We start from the raw sequence: 26,124 nt of genomic DNA, 5'->3' as shown, positions 1-26,124 counted from the left end.
GCAGTGATGGAGATATTTCATTGTATTTCTCTTCATGCATTATGTTTATCAATGCACCACTGTTGAAAATTAAAGATATTGAACAACCACTTATTTTCAACATATCTCTGGACAGTGTTTGTACGATTTTGCTCTCGGAGCTAAACATTCACATGGCACAATCACTTTCTTTACTTTCACTTGTTTTTTAAACTGATGAATTGTTTGACTATGATTTTCATTTAGTATCAATTTGCCTCAACTGATTTTGCTGCTCAGCTTTGTGGGCATGGGTTGAACGTTGCTTCTGGAACGTTCTGGTGGCCATTTTGTCATCAGGCCATGACGCTTTTATTTTTTCTTTCAATTTACACATCACCATAAAATGTTCCCCCCCCCCAACAGACTTCACATAGCTTTCCAATGGTGGAACCCTTTCCTTTGTGGGGAAATGAAAATCAAAATGTAAAACTTAACTTCCTTTTATACGGAGACATTACTTTGTGTCTTTCAGTTTTTTGCGTCAGCTTACTTTTCACACGCATGACTGATTCGTTCTGGGCACCTCTGGCCTTCATGTCAGCAGCTTGTTTTTCAGCATGCACCTCACCTCTGGCAGCCATCAACACTTGCTCCAGGCTAAGTCTCAGTATTCATCGTCTGAATTAATCTGACAAATATTCATCAATAACTCTGAGATGCATAGCTTCTTTATTGTGAAATTAATTGAACCTACAGTGTTTGATGAGTGCATTTAATCTTTCCAAACATTCATCGATAGTTTCATCAACTCTTTGACATTCCTGACTGAAAATGTATAGTCCATAATCAACGTTTGGTGCGGGACTGAACTTGAGTTTCAAAGCGTTTTTACTCTGACGGTATGTGACTTAGTCAGTACCCTGCATTTTCTTTATGACTTCTTTCACACCATCACGAGCAAGATTTTTGAGATACCTGAAAATCATTCTGTTAGTCTCTTTAAGTGAATCAATGAAATGTTCAAATGTCTCTATCCAGGGAAACGCCCTCAACGCCGACTCCTAAACAAAAAAGTCCTGGTTAACGAAAGAGGAACAATGCTTTCGTTAACCATGACTTCGTTGTTTTGTGTCTTAACTACGCACCTGCTGAACAACGCACGTGTGGTTAAGGCACAAACAAGGGAGTCGGCTGAGGAGGATGACGCGACGACTCAGGTAAGTGGGGCAGGGGTGAGGTTTCGGGGTATTTTCTGGTTTGGGGCCGGGGAGAGGGGGGTTGTCGGGGTTTAAGGTCGGGGTATTTTCTGGTTAGGGGGGTGGGGGTTGGGGTTTAAGGTTTAGGGCCAGGGGGGTCGGGGTATTTTCTGGTTTGGGGGCAAGGATGGGGGTCGGGGTTTAAGGTTTAGGGCCGGGGGGGGGGGGGGGGCTTTGGGGTATTTTCTGGTTTGGGGGCGGGGGCAGGGGGGGGGTCGGGGTTTAAGGTTTAGGGCCAGGGGTAGTCGGATATTTTCTGGTTTGGGGGGCGGGGTTTTAGGGCCGGGGAATGAAGTATTTTCGGTTTGGGGGCGGGATGGGGAGTCAGGGTTTAAGGTTTAGGGCCGGGGGTGGGGGTATTTTTTGGGTTGGGGGCAGGGGTGAGGGGGTATTTTCTGGGTTGGGGGCGGGGGTCAGGGTTTAAGGTTTAGGGCTGGGGGGTTGGGGTATTTTCTTGTTTGGGGCCAAGGGGCGGGGGGGGGGGGTCAGGTTTAAGGTTTAGGGCCGGGGGTGGGGGTCAGGGGTATTTTCTGGTTTGGGGTGGGGGGGGTCAGGGTTTAAGGTTTAGGGCCAGGGGTGGGGGTATTTTCTGGTTTGGGGGTGGGGGTATTTTCTGGTTTGGGGGGCAGGTAGGGGGGGGGGGGTCGGGTTTTAGGTATTTTCTGGTTTAGGGGCGGGGTGGGGGGTTGGGGTTTTAGGGGTGGGTTGGTGCGGTCGGGTAATTTTAGGGGCGGGGTGGGGAGTTGGGGGGGTTTAGCTTTAAGGGCAGGGTGGGGGGGCTCAGTAGTTTTAGGAGTGGGGGTTGTTTTGGGGGTAGGGTGGGGGTCGGTTTTAGGGGTGGGGGGGTCGGGTAATTTTAGGGGCGGGGTAGGGGCTGGTGGGTATTTTAGGTTTCAGGGATGGGGTGGGGGTTGTGGTTGTTTTGGGGTAGGGTGGGGGTCAGTTTTAGGGGCGGGCGGGCTAGTTTTAGGGGCAAGGGTGGGTGTTGTTTTAGAGGAGGGGGGGGGGGGGGTTGAAGTAATTTTTAGGGGTGGGGGCCAGGGGGAACGCATGCAGGAACAATGGATGCCTATCACTAATGCCTTTACCAGGAATGCCTTCACAACGAAAAATCGTTAAGGCATTAGTGGTAAAGGCATTATTAGTGGTAAGAACAAGGTCGTTGTTCCGACCTCGTTGTTCAGGCATTCGTTGTTCCGGCAGGCGTCGTTCCGACATACATCCCTCTATCCAAGCTGTATATCTACCACCATTTTTTAATATTTGGGGGTATCGAAGGTGGTGGTGGTTTCAGGACAGTGGCAGCATTGTAAACTGATGTTCAAAGTAGTGTGTTCTCTGACACGGTTTGCTGACCAAGTTTATACAAACTTTCTCTAGAGTCCTTTGACGTGTGGGTCTCAGGATCATCTTTAACATTAATTGGAATGGCGGACTCTCTATTGGCTACCATCGTCAAATTTCACAAATCCAAAAGTTGCATTCAACTCTTTGCTGTTTGAATACCTATGAAGTTGCTCTGAGCCCTACTCAACAGTTTGGTGGGCCACTGCTCAGGGTATTGACAGATCTGAAGCACTTCTCTCTGAACCTCTTCAACAAATGCTGTGGCACGGTGACTCTCTTTAGCGGGCTCAGTCAGTCATTTATTCCAACCAGGTAGGGATGCCTTTCCGACTCGCACAGTTGATATTATTAACAAGGAAACCGTGCTAGCAGAGCACTGCTTATCACGCTCCTCTTCCCTGCTCTGAGAGAAATGCAACCTACTTCTTCTATATACCTAGAGGAAGGCTCCGGTCCTTTAACTGACTCAATGGAGAATAGGGGGAGACAAGACCAGGCTCATTCTACTTTGGATCTCACCACCTCTCTGTGGCCTCATCCACCCCACCTGCCTATAATTCGTCTGGAACCAGAGTTATGGTGATTACTTCTCCAACTCAGGGAGTGGCTGGGAAGAGACAGACTGGAGGTGGCCACGAAATCTAAGTGACCAAGGGTCAATACAATCTAGTCATCACGGGAGAAAGACATTACATCGCGGGAGGCTAAAAAACTGGGCTCAAACTTGATCCCTGAGATGAATCTTTCTATGCCGCTCTGGACATTTGGTTGAAACCCATTTTGGAGCAGTTAAAAGTCATAGAGACTGAACGTAAGAAGCTAAATGCTTTGGGGTCTCATAGGAGCAGCTCACGCAGTGCCACCTTTACCACCTACATCTTCATTGCCCTCAGGTTTAGTTACAGGGGGAGCGGTGGGTACCCAAGTCTCTCCTCTAGCTATTCCAGCTCACATCTCTTTGCAGAAGGATCAGCGGGTTGATCAGCAGTCCATTCCGGCGAGTGGAAATTTTAGTACTGCCAAGCCCCTCACGATTTGAAATTCTGGTAATAACTCTAACGCAAAGATAACCGGAATATCAAAGTCCAGGTGGTCTACTGCTCCACTGAGGAGTTGTCATAGAGAGGAGGCAGGTTTTGTAAGGGAGGGGTTAGGAAACAATGCCTACCTTCCTCACCCCGACATACCCCCGACTGCACACCATATGTTATTATTTTGGCTAACGTACCATATGTTTACACAAGGTACCCAGAATCACATGGTTCTTTGAGAAATAAGGTATCACATTGATTGGGAACATACTCACATGGACCTTATGATTCCCTAAGACAGATTATTACTTCAAGGAGGGTTTGCTTGGATTGGCCCAGCGGACAAAACCTTCTAGGGAGAATGTGTGGTAGTTAATTTCAGAAGTCCCCGTATAGTTCAGGCTCTTTTAAATTCTCTCAGCCACACTGCTGTTAATTCAGACGACAATAAAGCCCTCTCGCTGGGTTCTTTTTATCCTCCAAGGACACAAAGGTTTCCTCATGACTCATTGCATAATTTTCACTTGACTGTCTCCAATAGGTTTGATATTCTGTCTTCCTTGGAGCAACTGGACGGACAGTCCCATAGGGCAGAAGGAAGGCCTAACTCCTCAAATTCTTTAGCAAACTCTTTGACAATTATCAATGATTCACCAGCAAAGGTAGGCACCTTGGGCTTAATCTCATGGAATGTGGCTGGTCTGCTTACCAAACAGGAGGCCCCAGATTGGTTGAACATAGTGGACCATTTTAAATAATCTGCTGCCAAGAGACATGGCTACAGGACATGCTGTATTTAAACGGGTTTGTAACTTATCATGTTCCAGCAATCCCCTCAACTTCAGGGTGGGCTAAGGGGGGCTTGGCCACTTTTGTATCTGTCTCCTCGGTTGCTGCACAATATCTGAAATGGCTGTTTCTATCTTTTTTCATGTGGTATTGATCACTCTACAGTAGCCTTTTGATCTTGTTCTGGTAAATTATAATTACATTTTGATCGCTCAGTGACTAGTATTGTGGATGAATTAGAGGAGGTTTTGTATAAAACTCTGAATGATCATATAAAGGAGGTGGTAACAGTGTGGGTAGGAGATTTTACAATTGAAGTATGTGCTTTAGGTGCACTATGTGGAATATGTGATGAATTCAATCAACCCTTCACTCATTGTAGACATACACCTTATGGTGATTCAATGAATAGGGTGATTTCTGCATATAATTTGATTTAATCCTTAGATCACATGCAGTTGAGCACATTAAAACTTCCTTTGCTTAAGGGCCCTAAATCAAATTCTTCCATTGACCATGTGCTCATCTCTAGCCCATTATTATCAGCACTAGAGACATGTCATGGCATCATGTTTGCGTGATCATAATCCACTCAAGCTTGAGCTTAAGCTAGTTCCATCTAAAGCTATATAGACAGTCTTCCAACCTTCAACAGAATATAGTAGTAATAAAGGCCTAAGTATTAAATGGGAGAAGAAAGACAAGGAAACTTTCCTTAGGGGCCTTGTATTGAATAATCAGTCAGATATTGGCAAAGTTTTGCAGGAGGATGCAGACCCATCAGAAGTTATAAATGCATACACCAGGCTAAATAGCTATATGGCTGCTAAATTAACTTAAGTTGAACCTAGAAACATGGATAACCCAAAGTGGTTTTGCTCTAAAGCTCATAAGCAGCTAAAATCTGCCTTAAAGAAGAGTCCGCAGGATCTGTCAGAAATAGCTCAGGCCAGGAGGCTCTATAAAAAAAAGACAACTTGCGCCAGGAACACTGAAATTAGAGCAAAGGCCTGGGATGATTTAAAAGTAGCATTTGAGAGGAAAGATTCCCGAAGCTTTTGGCAAGTCCGTAAACGCCCTGAACCCTTTGGGTGAGGCTTCGATGAAAGCTGAATGTCCTATCTCAAGTAAGGATTGGGTGACTAATTTTTCTAAGGTCTTTGGCACTAAGCTGCAGCCCTCTGCCACGGGCTCTGAAAGTGAAGTTCTTTGTGATAGCCGGGCTCTTTGCAGTACAATCACATCATTTGATGTTACTTTTGCCATTGAGAATCACCACTCTGGTAAAGCCCCGGGACGAGATAGAGTCCCTTTGGATTTTTTGAAATCTCTTCTACAGTTCTGGGCTTCCCTTCTAACTAACATCATAAGAAGTGCAATAATGGTCACACCAGAGCTAGAGTGAGGTAGAGCAAGGAGGGGATTTTACTGATCAATATCCATCTTTAACAGGGGTAAGACAAGTGTGTCTTAGCCTTCCACCTTTTTTTTTTTTTTTTTTTTTTTTTTTTTTAATTTTCATTAACTCTGTGGGAGAGTTTTTGGTTAAAGTTGGCAAAGATATTCCCAGAGTAAACACGAGAGAAAGACCCGTTCTGCTTTACACAGATGATGCCGTTTTTATTGCCCGTACAGCTAATGCACTCCAGCTTCTGTTAGATGCTTTTAATAATTTTATATCTGGCTTAGGTCTCAGCACTAATTGCACTAAGTCCTCTGTTATGAAATGTGGCCCAAAACTATAACAAGGACATTTGTACTTAGAGGTGAGGAAATTGTGAAAACTCCTCACTTTACTTATTTGGGGATCCAGATTGATGTTGAGTTTGATTTTAATTGGAAGTTTTTACTTAACGTGAGAATTATGCAATTCCAACTTCCAATTGATGCTGGTTTTAGATTATTAAAGTGGCTGGGCCATAAGCCAGTGAGAGAAATTGCTTGCATTTTTTACAGTAAGTGTGTGCCTGTGGCCACTTTTGGCGCAGGTGTATTGGGGTATGTGAACAGCAATGTTCTTCAAGTAGCCGAAAATACGTTTCTGAGAAGGCTGTTGGCAGTCCCGCAATCCACCACAGCGTATTTTTGCCATGAAGAGGATGGCCTGTCCAATACTTTCAATTTTGTTAAACTTCTATATTTATGGCATAGAACAGTGGTTCCCAAACTGTGGTCCGGGGACCCCTGGGGGTCCGCGAAGCCTCCTTCGAGGGTCCGCGACTGCTTAGAAAAATAAATAATATTCACAGATTAGGTCCCCAGCTTTCAGTAATGACTTATAACTGGGGGGGGGGGGGGGGGGTGTGGGGGGGGTCCCCGGATTCCAATAATAATTATTTGGGGGGGGGGGGGGGGGGGAGGTCCCAGGGTTCCAGTGAAGATAAAGTAGGGGTCCACCTAACGCAAACGTTTGGGAACCACTGGCATAGAGTATGGAGAAATCCCGAGGCACAATAGTGCTAAACCATAATAAAAGATTGCATGGCTCTGGTCAAGCATTTAGACATCCCTTGGTTGGAGTACATTAAAACGAGCTTTAAAAAGCTTAATGCCCCCACTAATTTTTATAATCTTGAGTGTTTAAGTCTTATTGCCCTAAGGCAAACCAAAAAACTTTTTAAACAAGGTGTGTTAAGGATACGGTTTTAGACCAGGCGTGGCGGGATAGCCCCTATTTTTGGTGATCTTGCTGCGCACCCGGCACTTTATTTACAGAATACTTCAAATGAGAAACGTGTTTTGACTGACAAGGTTTCATCTCAAAACTATTCATGGCCTGGTGGCTTTTCCCCAGAAAGGTACTTGGTTTGAATCTCTCCCTCCCTACCACTGTGAGATATTGGCTGAGCAGAGCACATTGCACATTGTATTGTTCATGTACATTTTATGTTGCTCAAAGAAGACAGTTTCTGCGCCCAGTTTTATGAGCATTAGGACTCCGATCACATGTAGCTGCTTTTGCCTTTTTGCACCAGTTGGGTACTTAAAATGTTATTCAGGCGGTTTTAAATTATATTATAAGTGCTCTGAAGGAGGTGTGCTCTAAATATTAAGGCTCATGTAAAAGTCGAGATGTCTCTCATTATCGTTTTAATATTCTTCTTTTTATCAAGAATTGTGTATTGTTCTGTGATGATGTGACTTTTATTGCTCAATTGAGCCAAATAAAGTATTATGAAGTACTAATAATCTAAGTGTGAATGAATTGTATGAACAACAAATATAAGGTTTCAAACCTTCTCTTACTGCCAAACACTCCTCTTTCTAAAGTGTATACTATGGGTCTGTAGGCTGGAACCAAAGGGTTTGCACTGGAGGGGGTTGAACCTACTGGTATAGTGGACAAAACAAACATAAAAACTTGTTGTCCTTGAACCCGACAATATGTCATGGGCATTAGGTGTCAGAAATTCCAGACCACTACAGTACCTAGGCCTTCCTCTGCCAATGAAAGGGCAAATTGCATATTCCGGAAACATTCAGATTGTTTCATTGTACACCTACTCCATTTACATGCATTTACATGCATGCAGAATTTAGCTGAGGCCTTCTGGAAACCACCATTACTGTAGTCTATGCAGCTAATGAGGTGGCTACTAAATGTTTCTGATCGGCATTCAAGGACACAGATTTACAAACCAAAGGGACAGCTCCCAGCATCTATAACTGGTATGTACCATGAGGAAATGTACACTCAGGTCCAAAGGCTCTGGGTCATACTTGCCCAAAGTGGAACATTCAAGAATAACTTCCGCTTCTGTTCATTTACCATGTTTATCACCTTCAGAATAACTGAAATGACAAAGCATTGCGGATGTGAGGGAAGACCAGCAAAGCCTAAATGCTCTACAGTGAATATAGACAACAAAGGGGAGAAAGAATTCAGTGCTAGGTAAATCGGTCACAACTCTAGCATATTTACATGAAGAGATTTCTACTGAAGCCATGAAGCCAGCTATTTGTTTTTCCACCAGGAAGACCTAGACTTCCTCTTTTCACTCTAATCTCTACCAGTGAAGTTTCTATGATTATAGTTTCAAGGCCAATCTATGACAAAATGGTCTCTGTTTTGTACATTGTTCACCCCCTTCTACCACTGAAATGAGCTATGACGTTTGAGAGAAACAAACTTGTTGTACAGACTCCTATACTGACTCTGCTGTAATCTGAGGGGTCTTTACAAGATCACTGGAAGATCCTTACTCAAAACTTAAACTGCATAATTAGAAAAATATAAGCCATGACGCTTTGCAGCTGCAAGAATGGAATTATGTTTAGTCATGCAACTATAACAAATGAGGAGTTGGGAAGATCAATTTTAGGATATGAGACACACTTGCCATGAAGAAGGTCACTGGGGACACCTGCAACATCAAATTTTCTATTTTGGTTGGCAGTGTGAGGAACTGTAGATCACTGGTTATTTACTAATCAGTAGTATGCATTTCCCAAGCTGCTGCAATTATATCCATTCACACTTGACTGGAAAGTAGAAGTGTCTATATAAAAAAAGAAAGCGCTGAGCCAATAGGGCTTTGGAATTTGAAAACTGAAGGTCAGTCAATCTGTAAATGTGATGGGGTGACCAAGAGTTTAACAGACAGGATAGAAGACCTTGTTTGCTAGACTCTAAAGAGGGGCATTTGCTTCATCAATGAGCAGTACCTGGGTGGACTGGAGGTGTTCAGGAAGTCAGATCATCTTGCAAATGTGGGCACCCGCCCTTCTTTTAATGATGTCTAAGGGTCTTTTTATGATGTCTAAAGGTATTTGTTGCGAATGAGCTCCTAGTTGCAACAAGTTGCAGACAACTCTGCTTTCACTCCCTTATGTACCTGAGGGGGAGTGGGAATCAACCAATGGCTAGAGGGTGCTTTCGAAGTCCATCAGCAAGGTTAACACGGGTACTGGAGTCAGAGGAGGCAACAGTAGCTACCAAGTGGACAGTTAGACTACAAAAATACAAAATCTAAGATAGTACAACTTCATTGTGGCCATCATGAACTGAGGGAAAGATGGGGGGGGTGGGCTGACTGACTTCTTCACATATTAGATGCAATCTCCTTCATTTGACAGTGTATGAAGTCTGGTCAAATGGCTCTTGGCTCCCTTTAGAATAATTAAATAGTTTAAAGCTGAACAGAGAGTTGAAAATATCGCTAGACACAAAATTCTGATAAAAAACTTGCAATTGCAAACAGATCATGGGACATAATAGCAAATGTAGGTCTTTTATATGTTTGACAATATATTAAAATGTTGTGGCATGTAATAGAATGTGTATTATATTTTTTTTGTTGCAGAAGTAGTAGGAAAATGTATTTTGGTTTAGGATTGTTTTGGGGTTTTGGTTGGATAATTTTCTTTTCTATTTATCAAGATGATGAATGTTCATTCTTTTTAAACACTTTTTTATTTATTTTGTTTTTACTTATCGGGGTTCATGTATTTAAGAATTTAACTCCTTTACCGCCATGGACGTAATGGTTACGTCCGTGGCTGCGCCTCTCAGGCACTACTGCGCCTCTCAGCGCTCCCCCTGAGTGCCACCCCACAATCCCCCAGGTCAGGGCTGGAAGGGGAATTGCTTCCCCTTCCACCCTGACCCCCCCCAGTCATCAGAGGTCACCTCCCATTGCGCTGGAAGCATGCTTCCAGCACGATTGCGGAAGAGAAATGCTCTGCATTTCTCTTCCGTCCGGGAGGAGGGGTCCAGCAGAGACATGAAAGGAAAGGAAAGGCCTTTCCTTTCATGTCTCTGCAAGAATGCGATCGGGCAGCAGAAATGCCCACTAGACAACAGGGATTTTTTTTTTTAAATGAATATAAGGGGAGCGGCCCCTTGGGGGCAAATCATTTTTAGGCCATTTCTGCCCACCCCCCCCCCCTTTTATGTTTAGGGAGTGACCCCTTCAGCAAGGGTCGCTCACTGAGGGGCTAAATTTTTTCTAGGCCATTTCTGGCGGGGGGTCGCAGAAACAAGTCTACTAGATGGCATGGAATTAAAAAAAAAAAAAAATAGTGGGGAGGTGGCTACCAACCAGTATGGGCCTGGTTATGTACCCACCCCAACTGAAAGAGGTAACAGTCTTTCAGCTCTCCCCCGCATACTAAAACATTTTATCCCACGCAAAACAAGAAGGCATTTGATTATTTTGGGTTTTGGTTTTACATTTGGGCCATGAGAGCTTGGTAACTCTCAAAATCGTCCCACTTGGAATGGTGAGGGCTGCACTTTTTTGACTTTGGAACGCTGCCATGTAGAAAAATCCACAAGACCGAGGACACATCTGAAAACTAAACATCAGGTTTTCAATGGGTGGTGTGCTTCACATGCACCCGCACCATTTTCTTACCCACAATGCCCTGCAAACCTCCAACTTTGCTGAAAATCACACATTTTTCCAACATTTTTGTGATGGAACCTTCCGGAATCTGCAGGAAGCCACAAAATTCCTACCACCCAACATAGTCCCATCTATACCGATAAAATTTCTGCTGCACTTGTCAGCCTAAAAATGTTTATTTTCAAACTGCCCTTTTGGACCCGCTTTGGTTCCCCCTCAATTTCGACATGTTTTTGGCTCTTCCCTGTTACAGGCGCTTGGCCCACCTACACAAGTGAGGTATCATTTTTACTGGGAGACTGAGGGGAACATTGGGTGGTAGTAAATCTGTCCCGGTGCGGTGATCCCACACAGAAATGTGGGGAAAAAAGTGATTTTTTGTAGCTAAATTTGAGGTTTGCTGACGATTCTGGATAAGAAATCATTGGGGGATCCACGCAAGTCACACCTCCCTGGACTCCCTCGGGTGTCTAGTTTTCAGAAATGTCTTGGTTTGGTAGGTTTCCCTAGATGGCTGCTTAGCCCAGGACCGAAAACGCAGGTTTGGTAGGTTTCCCTAGGTGCCGGCTGAGCTAGAGGCCAAAATCCACAGCTAGGCACTTTCCAAAAAAACAGCTCTGTTTTCTTTGGGAAAATGTGATGTGTCCACGTTGTGTTTTGAGGCATTTCCTGTCGTGGGAGCTAGGCCTACCCACACAAGTGAGGTACCATTTTTTATCGGGAGACTAGGGGGAACGCTGGGTGGAAGGAATTTGTGGCTCCTCGTAGATTCCAGAACTTTCTGTCACCGAAATGAGAGGAAAAAGTATTTTTTTGGGCAAATTTTGAGGTTTGCAAAGGATTCTTGGTAACAAAACCTAGTGAGAGCCCCACAAGTAACCCCATCTTGGATTCCCCTAGGTGTCTAGTTTTCAGAAATGTGCAGGTTTGCTAGTTTTCCCTAGGTGCTGGCTGAGCTAGAGGCCACAATCTACATCTAGACAGTTTGCAAAAAACACATCAGATTTCAATGTAAAAATGTGATGTGTCCATGTTGCATTTCCTGTCGTGAGCATCAAGCCCACCTACGCAAGTGAGGTACCCTTTTTATTGGGAGACTTGGGGGAACACAGAATAGCGAAACAAGTGTTATTGCCCCTTGTCTTTCGCTTCATTTTGTCCTTCCAAATGTAAGACAGTGTGTAAAAAAGACGTGTAATTGAGAAATGCCTTGTAATTCACATGATAGTATGGGCACCCCGGAATTCAGAGATGTGCAAATAACCACTGCTTCTCAACACCTTATCTTGTGCCCATTTTGGAAATACAAAGGTTTTCTTGATCCCTATTTTTCACTCTTTATATTTCAGCAAATGAATTGCTGTATACCCGGTATAGAATGAAAACCCATTGCAAGGTGCAGCTCATTTATTGGCTCTGGGTGCCTAGGGTTCTTAATGAACCTACAAGCCCTATATATCCCAGCAACCAGAAGAGTCCAGCAGACGTAACAGTATACTGCTTTCAAAAATATGACATCGCAGGAAAAAGTTACAGAGCAAAACACTGAGAAAAATTGTTGTTTTTTTCTCCTCAATTTCAATATTTTTTTATTTCAGCTGTTATTTTCTGTATGAAACCCTTCTAAGATCTACACAAATGACCCCTTGCTGAATTCAGAATTTTTTCAGTTTTGTCTACTTTTCAGAAATGTTTAGCTTTCCAGCATTGGTTTCACACCCATTTCTGTCACTAAGTGGAAGGAGGCTGCAAGGACAACAAATAGTAAAAATGGGGTATGTCCCAGTAAAATGTCAAGATTGTGCTGAAAAATGGGGTTTTCTGATTCAAGTCTGACTGTTCCTGAAAGCTGGGAAGATGGTGATTTTAGCACTGCAAACCCTTTGTTGATGTTATTTTCAGGGAAAGAACAATGAGCCTTCTTCTGCAGCCCCTTTTCCCCCCCCATTTGTTTTTGGAAAAAAACGAAATTTTTGCTGTATTTTTGATAATTTCTTGGTCTCCTTCAGGGGAAACCCACAAAGTCTGGGTACCTCTAGAATCCCTAGGATGTTGGGAAAAAAGGACACAAATCTAGTGTGGGTAGCTTATGTGGAGAAAAAGCTATGAGGGCCTAAGCGCGAACTGCCCCAAATAGCCAAAAAAAGGTTTGGACCTGAGGGGGAAAAGGCCTGGCAGCAAAGAGGTTAAGATAGTTTTTGTATTGTGTGTTTTACATGCGATTGGGTGAGTAGGGTTTTATTATTAGGGTAATTGTGTTTTAGGGTTTTTAATGTTTAGTTCCTTTTGTTATGCAATTACATGTGGGGCAGTTTTTTGGGTGCAGATGTATTAAATTATTATTATTTTTTTAATTAACTTTACTGTATACCTTTTTTATATTTTGTTGTTAATATTTTCATATATATTTAAGAGGTTTTAATTTTGCTTTAATAGTATGTCTGAACTACTATTAAAAACAACTTTAAACTTTTATTTTTGGTCAGGAAATATGATAGTATCTTTGCTCCCTCTTTCAATGTTTACATTTTTCACAATGTTTGTGGGACTGGAGTTACATCTGTATTTTTTAATCATGCTTCCCCCAAACCTTTTTTTTTTTTACTTTCCCCAATGTATGTGTGTTTGGGGTTAAAATATTATTTTGCACCCCTGCCTCCAATGTATGCTCTTTAACTCCCAAGTGTTTGGGACAAAAGGTAGAATGGCAAACCTTACCCCAACCAACGTTTGCACTTTCTCCAATATTTGTAGAAATGAAGTAGAAATAATAAACCTCACCACCCCAAACTGCTGAAATATCCCCAATGGCTGTGGAGTTGTAGGTACAACAGTCAATTTCATCACTCCAATTTTTGCACTATGTCTAAACATTTAGCAAATTAACTATAGAAAAATAATTATTTTAAACCAGAACTAATAAATAACAGAATGAGTAGATTTATTATTGGAATTTGAGTATGGAGTAAAATTAAAAAATATATATAACAGTAAACATTTACTTTTATGTTAAATCAAAATGTAAAAGAAAATTAATAAGAAAGCGGAAAAATAAATAAAAACGTTATCATGTGAATGAGATCCCTACACCAGATTTCCTTCATTGTGCAGGCATTTTACATTTTAAATTCTTATCTTCTTAACCAACTTGGTTTGAACATTTTCCAATCCTGATTTTTGTAACTGTAGAATTCTAGTTTTCTCTGGCAAGTTGTTACACATGAACCACTTGTATTTCTCAAAGGACGTCAGCTACTAATACAGAAATTCCTATAATCCCCCCGCACCCCCATTTAAATAGATTGTTTGGGCCTTGTGGAAGCTCAGCCGTAGCTCATATCACAGCTCTAAGCACAGCAATACAAGATACAAGCACCTCTCTGGTCATGCACACACAACATCAAAACACTTCCGTCATTAACAAAAACACACATGGTCTAATACAATGTGGAGACCTGAACTTGAGTGTATGTACTCCCCACAATTGTCAATATCCTTTGCATTTTGTTCATTTTTATCACACTTTCAGGTGTATTGCAAAGCTTCTCCTCAACCCATATTAATAAATGTGAGGGTAAAGTCCTTTTTTTGTTATAGCATTTGGTTTCTCTGCCATTGACAATAGGTGCTAGCCACACCTTCCTGTTAAAATTGAATTGTCATTTATGGTATTGTTGAAGAGACTTTAGTAGAAGAAAAAGCAGATATGACTGTGCCTTCCCTAAGCCTTTTTAGAGTATCTACCACAGAGTTAATTCTGTGCATATACTCACCTTAGCACAGATTAAAACAATACTTATTTAAAAAAAGGATTACTAATTTTAAGCTATAAGGTGTATTTAATGGGTGTGCCATGGCAATAGCCATATCCTGACAAATCCCAACAGCTGTCGAGTCACTGAAGACTGATTAGAAAAAAGCATGCACTTCTTTGTACTTAAAAATAAAATAAAAAACAAAATAAAAAATATCCAAAAAGCTCTGCAATATCTCCTATAGCCTTCACAGTTACAGCACAGGTAGCGCACATCTTCATGCCATCGGACATATACACACACACACACAAACGCATACACCTTCAGGCTTTGTGTATCTTGTTCTCACTGCTAGGATAATTTCCAAGTCAGGTGGTGTATGCATCCTAATGAAAGCCAGTTCCTGTATTACTTTTGTTTCTGCCAGCATTAGTAAAATCTCATTCAACAACACAATGAGATTTTCAACCAGGAGCATCAAGTGTCATGCAAGAAACCTGCACTGTAAAGTTTTAAAGTTTACATAAGCCCTGGTATGTGTACAATTGAGGTATATGTTCTGATACGTGTTCAAATTCTCTCCCCTGAGAATTATGGCATATACAAAATTATTAAACTTTCCATACTTATCATTAATAAAAAGAAAAGGTCCACATTGTCAAGAAGAGCTAAACGACATATGCATCATTAAGCACTGACCTAGGTGAACCCTGCCGATGATCTTTTGTGTGCCCACACCCTTTGCAATTCCTGCCCACCTTCGGTCAACCAGCCGCATGATGTGGCACCTCTCAGCACAAGCTTGGCTCATAATAGTCATCTGAGCACCTACCGGAGAAGGCATTTATAATAATCAGGGTTAACATGAACAAAAACAGAAAGGGAAGGAAAGAGGCGTTAAGAGTGTTTGGTTTTCTATGAGAACTGTACTTTCAGAAAACAAACATAACAAAACAAATACGACAACACGGTTTAAGGTTTTCAAATCTGCTATTTTCAACAAGCAAGTGCAAAATGAAAAAAGTATTGTAGAAAAAGTTACTTGCCTGTAACAAACATGGGTATCTTCTATAGAGTCAAAAGTAATTTGGGATAGCTCCTGGGAACTGCATTGGATAAGGAAATTAGTTCTTGCTTATTAGAAAATAGTTAACCGTGTAGGGATCTCTTGATCCCTACAATGTGCCTTTTAAATTCCTTTTTGAAGTATGAGGGAAAAAGATTGTTAGATAGCATCTGTTCCAGGTGTTAAATTAGATGTAACAGTATTAAAGACTTCAAGACAGGAAAGCACAGAGGAATGAGGTTTCTGAGAGTGGGTAAAGTGGCAGTATGGATATCATTTTGGGAAGCAATAACTATCATTTCCAAATAGAACAAGCTATGAACCAAGGAAGGGGTCAATTATCTACTTACTAATTTATGTAAAACAACACCAACTTGGAAAAACATTTTAAAAAGCAAAACCATCAGGTTGAATGGTCATTAACTTTTACCTAAAGTTTGACCAGTACATTATGTGATTCTTGTAGACACCACTAAATGCCAGATGTTTGGAGATATACCGAAATAATTTGTTTTGCTTTGGAGTACATTACAAACTTGAAATAAAAAATCTCTCTTGCTCACTTATACAGCCGTCCATACAGATGGCAAGTATCTGGAGTTTTAAGGGCTTGTCAATATACAAGATCTTGTTGTTGGCAGTAAGTAGCAAGATATCCAATTGCGAAGAACAGTTGGGGACTTAACTTCTTTAGCCCCAGGAAAGCAGCTTAAAACACAATAGTCTTTTATTAAATATATCAGAGGTAATCTGTTTTCTGGTAATGAAAATATATCTTAATACTTGAATGAGAAGTAAAGTAAAATAAAACAAATGGTGTATTCTCCCAGCAGATAAGGCCAGATAAAAGGTCTAAAGAAATTCAAATTAATGTTGTGCTTGTTCAATTACATTTTTATTACACTGATTTGAAACTCCAAAGAAATCCAAGTGAATAACGATACAAAATCATATAAATACATAATAAATTAATAAACTTTCTAAAAATAAAACTCCAAACCATCAATTCATTCCTACATACTTCACACATTACAAGAACTACCAATAAATGGCAATATTTAATCTAAAAATAACTAATTTAACCTCCCACTACAGAAACCAATTCTTAAATTCAAAGACTCCTTGCCCAACGAAACTGAGGGACAAACCCCTCCCTTCCTTCATCCGTAGAATTTCTCTTTAAAACGGAACAACGTAAAATTTCATGGGGAATCGAGGGGCCCCACCTCCATCAGAGCCCATAAAAAAAAAAAATTAAAACTGTAGGAAGACCCCTAAAGTCCCTACAATATTTAATGTAATTTCCATACCAGGGGCCGAGAGGAGATCTAATCACAGAAGATCAATCTAACTGCAAGAAGGTTTGAAATTTTTAAAAAATGCTATAACAAAATGTTTTATTACGAGGGTACTAACATAAATCTAGGGCCTTTCTATAAGATCTAATATTTAACCGCAAGTAGAGGGGTTTCAACCACAATTTCCTCTGAGCAGCTAAAGCTGGACAGACAAATAAAATGTGTTTGATATTCTGTACCCCACCTTGACACAAGTCACAAGAATTAGTAGCGCCATCCCATTTAGAAATTAGATCCCTGAGAGGTATTCTATCTAGTCTAATCAGTATAAACAAAATCGGCTCACACCATGTGGAAGATTCCAAGTGAGGTAAGGTTGCACCACTTTCATAGAAACAGACTTGATTGGCTTCTCAAGACCTCTTTTAGGGCGGCACGCATCTAGGTCCATTGAAAAGGCTTTGGACCATGTCACTTCCTTCAAGATTTTTTTTAGGATTATAAAGGGTATTGAAGGAGTGAGGGAGCTAAGACCTGAGTAGCATAGGTGTAATTTAAAAAAAAAAACTGGATTTTTCTCTCAAATGATTAAAAATGCCATTAAAGCCAGGTTTCTCAGAGTAAATTCCTCGCTGTGGATAAGGCAATGTGCCCCTCTAATCACGGCCGCAAGGCCTTGCACAAAGATATTCTTGATGCCAAATTCAAGCATTAGAGCTGCCCCTGAAGCTGAGTTATTGAAGGAAGCCAGGCGTTTTAGGTTTCGGCTTTCTGTCTTGTCAAGGAAGTCACATTTATTTGTGTCTATACATTCTAGTGCGTATAAAGGAGTAGCTGGTATCTTAACTTGTTAGGCAGACAATAGATGCAAAAAAATGGCGTTTACCATTTGCATTGAAGAAAGCTGCCAAACCTTGAGCATGCGAGATAGCGTTACTAATATTATTACAAATATGATCTTGATCATTTATTTTGGTGGAAAAGATTTTACCCAAAAAACAATATGTATCTATCCGCTCCAACTTATGTTGACCCAGGAGGAACAGATTTTCCTTCTGTTTTTTTTTCCCCGAGAAGCATACAACCTGAGACTTAGATGTATTAATTCTCAAGTAGTGCTACACCAAGTAAAGATTTAGAGCAGCCAGACGTTGATTTAGGCCCTTTGGGGTGAGATCCAACACAACTATGTCATCCGGTTATAGTATGCAGGCGATTGGTCACCAACCCACCACAGGGGCATAGCCATTTGTACTCCTAAGGATTTTGGGGAGGTCATAGATGTATAGGGAAAATAGCAGTGGGGCCAATAAACAAATCTGCTTCAGGTCATTTTTGGTTAAAAATTGGCAATCCCTGCTCTCCATCCATGAGGATTTTACACCATGTCGAAGAGTGCAGGGCAATGACCAACAGCACCAGGCAAGGCGGAACCTCTATTTCCTCCACAGGAGTTTCCTGTCCACCCTCTCAAATGCTGTGGAATACACAAATGGATCATACACTATTTCCCCTCTAGTCTGGACATATTTGTCAATTATTGTTTGCATTAATAAAATATTATCTAAGGTATTGTGAGCCTTTCTAAAGCCTGCCTGTTCCACCGGAAGAATACCATTTTCCTCAACCCATTCAAGTTAATTGCATTAAGATGCTTTTTGTAAAAATCTTTCCTGTTGCATCTAATAAAGCAATTTGTCGATAATTTAACGGTGCTGTTCTATCTCCCCTTTTATATAAGGGGAGTATTATACGACCTGTCCAAGATTCCGGGATATTGCCTTGAGAATAGCAGGTGCAAAATACTGGGTGAAGAGGTCTTGCCCAAAGCGAAGGCTCCCTTTTAATTAGTCATCAGAACCTCATCGGGGCCCATGGAGCCCGATGAGCACATTGACTTTATAATCCCCTCTGGTTCAGCCATGGTGCGTGCACCCATATTATCCATTTCTCCCCGTCTATTTAATACTGTCACCTCTCTCCCAGGGTCCATGACCCGGTTTTCAGCATAAAGGACCCGGATATACAGTCCGCAGTCTTCCTCTGCTAGTCGGCGAAAAGGGTTTTACGGTTTCCGCACCCCTCAGAGGTAATAGCACCAAATTTACTAGGGTTTCTCTTTGCAGCTGCTTCCCTCAGTGCGATACACTTGTGATCTGCTTATTTCCTTCGGATGGCCAGTTTCACCTGCGATCTTCTTCTCTTAAGTAGTGATGTTTTCCTACTCACTTCCATAGTCTTACACTCCAACTGTCGCCTTAATAGCTTGTTAATGTCTCTACTCAGATTCACAATGGGCAGCTGAGCTTTTTTAATTCCACTTATACTACGCTCAGGCTGATTACACGTAATAATGTGTCTCATTAATTTGGGAAAATATATTAAGGCATCCTTCTTCCAAACCTCCATGTTTCCCACAATATTTTCCAACAATGGCTTTATCGGTTATTTTAGCTGTCGACCAAACCATTCTCCTATTATTCTCATCAATTCTAAGGTTTATGCCATTTATAGACCAAGGATCTATTGCCCCTAGCTGGATTTTTAAGATAAGTTTTAGAATCATATGTTCACTTTACGAGGTATCTATTATTTCCATAACCTCACCTCTTTGAGTGATATTGTACGAGGTGCAGGTGCATAGTCTATATTGGAATTACTCATAAGGGACTTATGAGTGTAGGCTGCGGGCGAGTGTGAACAGAAATGCCCATTCAGAATAATACTGCTACAGGACTTCAGACCTTTCAATAAGATCAGTCCTCTTTTGTCTGTCCTAATTCTGGGAGGAAATAGGATAGGTGGGATATTCAGCACTTTGTCCCTCTCTGGGTCAATAGATGTGGAGCGAAGAATTTGAGATTTTGCAATTTAAATCCCCCATTATAATTAAGTCAACAGAATTTCCTAAGGCAAAAGACTTGGTTAAGCATCTGTTGAAGAATAGCGTTGAATTCCTTTTCAGGGGGGATATCTGCATTTACAATAATCAAGGGGAATTTCTCACCCTTCTACCCACTAACATGTACTCGTACTATTTGGAAAAAATTTGTAGTCACGCGGAGGCTATCAAATTTCCAGTTATATCTATTGCTTAAAAGCATAGCTATACACCCTCTAGCGTGCCATTTTTTAAATTTTTTTAAGGGAGTGCTTTTTGTACTTATAACCATGTAACCGGGGGCATGAGAAGTCATTTAAACACCAGTTCTCTTGAAGGCATATCTGATCAATCTTCACTGAACAAATTACATTTAATTTTCCTAGATGTTTCCCTAATCCTGCAGCATTCCAAGAGACCAATGAGAGGTCAGTGTTAGTAACTTGATTGTATCAGCTTGCCCTTCGACTGAGACCTGTTCAGGGCCCCCGCTAACCAATTCCAAATTTTATGTTTAGGACTGGTGCCCTGATGTATGGGACCTTCCAAAACCTTCACTACCCTTGCACCCTGGAATAAAGGAACTTGCACAATTTTGCCAGAGGATGAAGAACATTTTTCCCCCGCTTCACATTACTATTTGTGGAGTCTAGACCATGAGTAAAATACTGCCCGCCAAGGTACGTTAACTAATCCCAGACTGGGGTAACATCTATGCCTCTGCATTGGAGTTGAGCACAGTTGACCATAATTAATTTCAAAACGGTTTTAAAGGTAAACCGTACTTTTGCCTTACACCCCCCTATAATCTCACAATATTGCTACTCTCTTGAGTACCTCGATTTCCCAAAAATACGACAGTAAAAGGAACGATTTAAACTTATATTAGAGTCAAATATAGTCAGAAACTCCAGGCTATCCGGTAACTCCATATGCCTAATAAGGTCATTATCCCTTCTGGATTTTTCTCCCACATTCTGAGTGACTAGTCTAGAGCAGGTGTCCAAAGCTCTTAATGGGGCGGTGCCAGGCGAGATTACATCGATTGAATCAAATGTGGCACAAGGGATCACCAGATAGTCTGTCGGTGATCTTGCGATGAACCCATATATGGCATTTGCTGTAAAACTCCTCAGTCCCGTTCTGGAAGTTCTCCATTAAGGGGACCTGTTCCAGCGCATCCGAAAATTCCACATGCTCCCTTTCCTCAAACTTAACCTTCCTTGCCTTCTTTTTAGAGATTCGCCGGTTCCTTTTTTCCACTGCCTTTTTCCCTCTTATTTTAGTTGGTTTACTGGCCTTCTCCATCTCGATTTCATTCTGTTCCATCAACTTTGAGGAGAAGTGATCTTTAGGAAGGAAGATTGGGAATGGATCCGCTCTGGGTTTAGAGTGGGTTCCTTTTTCTGAACATCTTGGACCAATGGTGGAGTATTACACGCTGAACTCATGCTGGGAAAGAGGTTGCCCAGAGAATATACCTCACTCTCTTGGGAAGCCAGAGTCACTAGTGTTGAAACTGCTTTATCCAGTTGTGATTTTCCTGCCTGGGTTCCTTTATTAGAGTGGGTGGACATATCACCTATGTTAGTCAAATCTCCAGCAGATGAGGACTGCAAACAGGTACCATTTATGTTTAGTCCCAATCCTTGACATACATTCTTTATGGTCGTCTTGGCCAACTCATCGGGAGGGTGGCTCACATTTTTTTTACTAATAGAACCTTCAGTATGGAAACGAATATCTTGAGTGTGATCAGAATTTTTAACTGATTTTTCGAGGCGTTCCAAAATAGACAAAAGAATTCTTTTGAGGCACTTAAAGGATTCAGAAAGACTGTGTTGATCTGGTGGGCAATTGGAAAAGTTCCCCGCACAGACCAAATCCGGGGTTTCTGAGGACCTTATATCCAAAAGGAAGTGGTCCGAGGGAGTACTACTAACAAGTTTTAGCATAGGGGAACCAGGATTAGATTGAGCTACTACGGGCGTTATTGGGATGGATGAAGGGACAATTCTGGGGCAGGGCACCTCATCCGGGTCAATGTTGGGGAGGGTAAATTCCATAATTTCAGCTTGATTGGCCCTCCTCAAGAGGGTGGAGGCGGAGACAACTAAACTCCCCCTGTCAGTAGTGCCCTCATCCATCATGTAATTTAGGTCATTACCCTGGACAGAACCTTGGGAGATATTGTTGGGACCGAGAAGATTTTCCGCCTTGTCCACCGATTTCTCACATGGGCCCTTTCAGAGAAATGGGAGAATAGAGTTCAAACTTTTTGCATTCAGATGGTGGACACCCGTATTTCTTAAGGGGTTCGATTTTTTTTTTTTTTACAGGCCCGACTGAGAAACAACCTGCTCCTTCTCATGCTTTTAGAAGTTATTTTTATTAATTCCGATCCTTTTACTCCTTTTTCTACTTTGTTCTACTTTTTTCCTGAGTCCACTCTCCAAGCAAACTATCAGGAAAATTGTTTAGCGATCCACCAGGAACTAGTATGATACTGGGTACAATTTGTCCTGCTGCACCCTTCTGTTGCACTCTAAATTAGGGATGCCCTCTGGGTCTTGAAGAGTCTCAATCCACAGACAGTCCACAGACCTCAGGGCACCCGTTCTATAACAATGCAAACAGGCTGAGGCTCAACATTAGCAGGGCCAAGCCGGACCAGAAGCAAAGGAGTAAAGGAAGAAAGTGGAACCAGCAACAAACCACAGTACCTTAATGTGAGAATACAAGCTCCCCTCAATTCCCGGCTCACTCAGCTCTCTTCCGCCCACTGTTCTCCACAACCTGCTAACCTGTATCCTCTGCGCAGCTGGCTCCTTGAAGCTTCCTCAGTGCTGTTCATGTGCTTTACCTTGTATGTTCAGAGGGTGTCTCTCTTCTTCTTTCCCCCTCTGCCTGTTGTCTTTTGGGCCACACCAGGATTTATCTCCAGGAGAATGCTGCAGGTTGTCTCACCAGCCCCGCTGACCTTTTCCCTCTGTTGGCAAAGACATTCCTCTTCTTCCTTGAGCAAACTGCCCAAATCAGCCTAATTCTGGCACTTCGGGCAGCCCAGCCTCATGGGAGGGGAGCGCTCACTCGTTCTGTCTCCGTCTCCCCAGCTCCACAGGCATAGACAAGCACCGTCTTTGCTATCTTTTGCCCGGGTGGCCGTGGAGAGAAGAGGCCACGGTAGCTCTGTTTCTCTTGCGGTCTTTCTCGCCGCCAAAACTCCCAAATTCTCCCCATGCCAAGAGTAGGAGTGTGAGAAAGGGGCAAGCGTCCTTCCCGCAGCGTCCTTTCACGGCGCTGCAGTGTCACTACCACCACTGCCACTTTGCTCTTCCTACAGCCTGCCTGCCTGCTTGTGATCCGCCTCCTTGCATCCTCGCAGCGTCACCAGCTCTGGTCTTACTTCTCACAATCCGGAATCGGATTTTGCTTGTTCATTTTGAGCAGTTAACTTTTTTTTCATTGCAAACAATTCACTTGCATACAAAGAATATTTGTCAACCTAAAATACATTTTTATAGCAAACTCTTGGTCAGCCCATTATGTCCTTCAACGTCAGCATCACAGAGAATGTTTCAATGAAGACCTTTTAGAAAGGAATATTTATTTCTGAACATGGATATAGACATATCATGCATAAAAGGAAATCTATACAAGAATGGAGGTACAAAAGTCAGTTCGATGTACTCCAAAAAGTGATTTAATCTACTTTTTTTTTAACAACTGATTCATGTTAACTAAATACATTTTCAGGATAACTGCAGGACACTGAATGGGGACAGCATTTAAACCCTTTCATACAAACCTATTTATGGATGAATCCAGTACATTCCAACTAATCATGATCTGAATATAAAACATAGGTAATTGATAAACTAATCACTCACTATTTTGGTCTGTCCTCAACATGGCAAAGTTCAAACACCTCAGCTCAGGTTTACACATATAAATATGAGAGCTCTAACTCAAACGTCATGCTTGCAAAATCTGACATTTAGAGTGAACAGGTGGGAAAGTGGAATACATATAAAACTTGTTATCAAATGAATGGAAACCAAAGAGATATGTACACAAACTGTAAAATCTGTTAAAGGTTCATATTAGTATTACAGAAACTATCTCTACTTTTCTCTAATTACTGTTTACTTCAACAGACAAAAGTATTGTCATGAAGAAGCCAGAGAAAGTCAAACAAGGGGAAAATGAACCAACAACTCCAACAAGATAACAGCGATGAGAAGGTGAGGAAGCAAAGACACCGCAAAGAAAAAGTAGCAGGGGTAACCTCCAACAAAGACACAGTAATGTAATATAATTAAAAAAAAAAACACATTAAAGATTAAAATATTGTAACACAGGAAGGATTATACATAAAAAATATGCAAATTGATCAGAGTTTGAGCTTTTCTCTTTCTGAGTGCAGCTGATGAGACTATAAATCAACCTTTAGGGTAGTCCAGAGTGGAAGGGCCGACCATTAATATCAATATAAATTCATTTTATAGTGTAAGGCAAAGAGAAAACAGCAAATCAAACACCTCACACTCAGACATAATCAACTCAAGATGTAACATGTTTGGAAATCATATCTCACTCACTAACAGATGTTCTTCGATGCAATTCACTTTTTAGGACACATTCACAATGACTCTCAAACCCCTGTACAGCTACCACTCCAAGAAATACTAAGCCAGAAACAAATGCACCACTCTATTTCTTAGTCCAGTGACAGAGACCACTGTTCAAGAGCTCCTGTTAAACCACCACCAAAATGACAGATACTGTAGGACAGCGTCAGAAAGGTGACAAGCGAAGTAGAGATTTAAGGGGACTGGAAACATCTCTTTCCGATTGCTCATAAGCTCCCTAACCACAATCTCCAGAATCCTCCTCCTCCACACACTCTTTGCTTTAGCACTGGTTTTCAAAGAAGTTCTGCTTTGCATGACTTGTGTGCAAGTTGGACAATGCACCCTCTCCATGACTGCATCAACTCTGACAAATCTTCGGCAAGGATCACTACAGAAAAGCACTGCTCTGGGTAACTGCCCTACAACCCCCGAATCCTACTCCTCCACTTTTCATCTCTAGATCACATAGGGCAAAGTAAAAGAGGTGGCTCCTGTTACACCACCAAGCATCAAATAAACTACAAGGCTGCCCCACTCTCTACCACTGGAGCCACAGAGTTAAACAACAAAGAAAAACAAAAAGGTAATGGCTATAAAGCATGAACTAATCTCAGCCACTGGAATTAATTTGGGCAGCATTCTGCTGCTTTTTTAACTGTGCCATTTCTCACAATAATCAGCATCATCCAAATCAGGCTTACCTCCTGATCCAATAGAAACAGTCCCGCCTGAACAGCAAGGCTAAGTCCCTCTGGAGTGTAAAAGAGCAATTCCAGAAGCCCGGTTTAAACCTCACAGAAGATGCCCAAATGTTTGAGAGCCATTCCTATGGCACAGAGAGCATGGAACGCACATCTGTGCATGCTAGTCACATTTAGGGTGTCATACTCAGGAAAACAAGACGATGATGATAGGTGGAATGCTAAAATTAAACTCAGCCCCTGGTATTTACTATAATCTGCATTCCAGTCTATCATTTGTCTGATCACTATGTCACAAACAACAACTGCCATCACACAAATCAGACTTAGTCCCATTCTAGTAGGAACAGTCCAACCCAAACTGCCATGCCAGATGTTTGCTGCACAGGAAACAAACAAATCAGTTTCGGCCTACTGGACATCCTCAGTGAGATGCAGTCTGACAATTCCTATGGCACAGTTAGAACCCAATTCATGCTTGCAGGTCCTTTTGGGGAGCTCTGTTTTCCTCCACCGAGCTGCTGGCAAACAAGCCCTTTCATGAGGCAAATGAAAATTCGCCTTTCACCACTTTGCTTACAACTACTGTCCATGGATCCACCATGAGCCACTCCACTGCAGTATCGCCGGCAGCGGCTAGGAAAACGTGCTCCATACAGCTGCAGTCAAAGATAATGGACAAAAAAGAGAGAATGGACAAAGAAGAGAGAATGGACAAAAGGAGACCAATAAGAAGTCATTTGGTTTGCTACTCGGCTCTGTCACCTTAGATTAAAAAAAATAAAAAATGAGTCCTCTAGTGTAGTGCAAATAGGCAGTTTACCCAGTCCTGGATCCCTAAAAAACATCAACCACAGGCATTTTAGAATGCTGCTTTGCCTGACAACTCAGGCTACAATGAACAGCTAAGAAACAGAGTACCGCACCCCCAGTGAATGTCCTCTACAGTATTCAACTAATTGCCCACCTCTAAGGGTTGGCTGTTCAACAACCCAATATCAGGAAACATATAGATACATAGGCAATCATTGTAATGATCTGAATCTCAAAGCAGTCGT

General features: G+C 41.8%; 1 protein-coding gene across 2 annotated transcripts in view; it reads right to left on the bottom strand.

Moving 5' to 3' along the window:
- The window catches only part of LOC138300544 (protein DDI1 homolog 2), a 154,494-nt gene that overhangs the window by 41,431 nt on the left and 86,939 nt on the right, over positions 1-26,124 (bottom strand). For both annotated transcript variants that reach the window (XM_069240037.1, XM_069240036.1), the window contains exon 6: positions 15,186-15,314. In XM_069240037.1, coding sequence (XP_069096138.1) covers positions 15,186-15,314 — 129 coding nt within the window. The remainder of the gene's footprint in view (positions 1-15,185; positions 15,315-26,124) is intronic.

The sequence above is a fragment of the Pleurodeles waltl genome, chromosome 6, assembly GCF_031143425.1.
Source record: "Pleurodeles waltl isolate 20211129_DDA chromosome 6, aPleWal1.hap1.20221129, whole genome shotgun sequence".
Taxonomy (NCBI): Eukaryota; Metazoa; Chordata; class Amphibia; order Caudata; family Salamandridae; genus Pleurodeles; species Pleurodeles waltl.
Note: the sequence above shows the minus strand (reverse complement) of the source record. Positions and strands in the feature narration are given on the sequence as shown.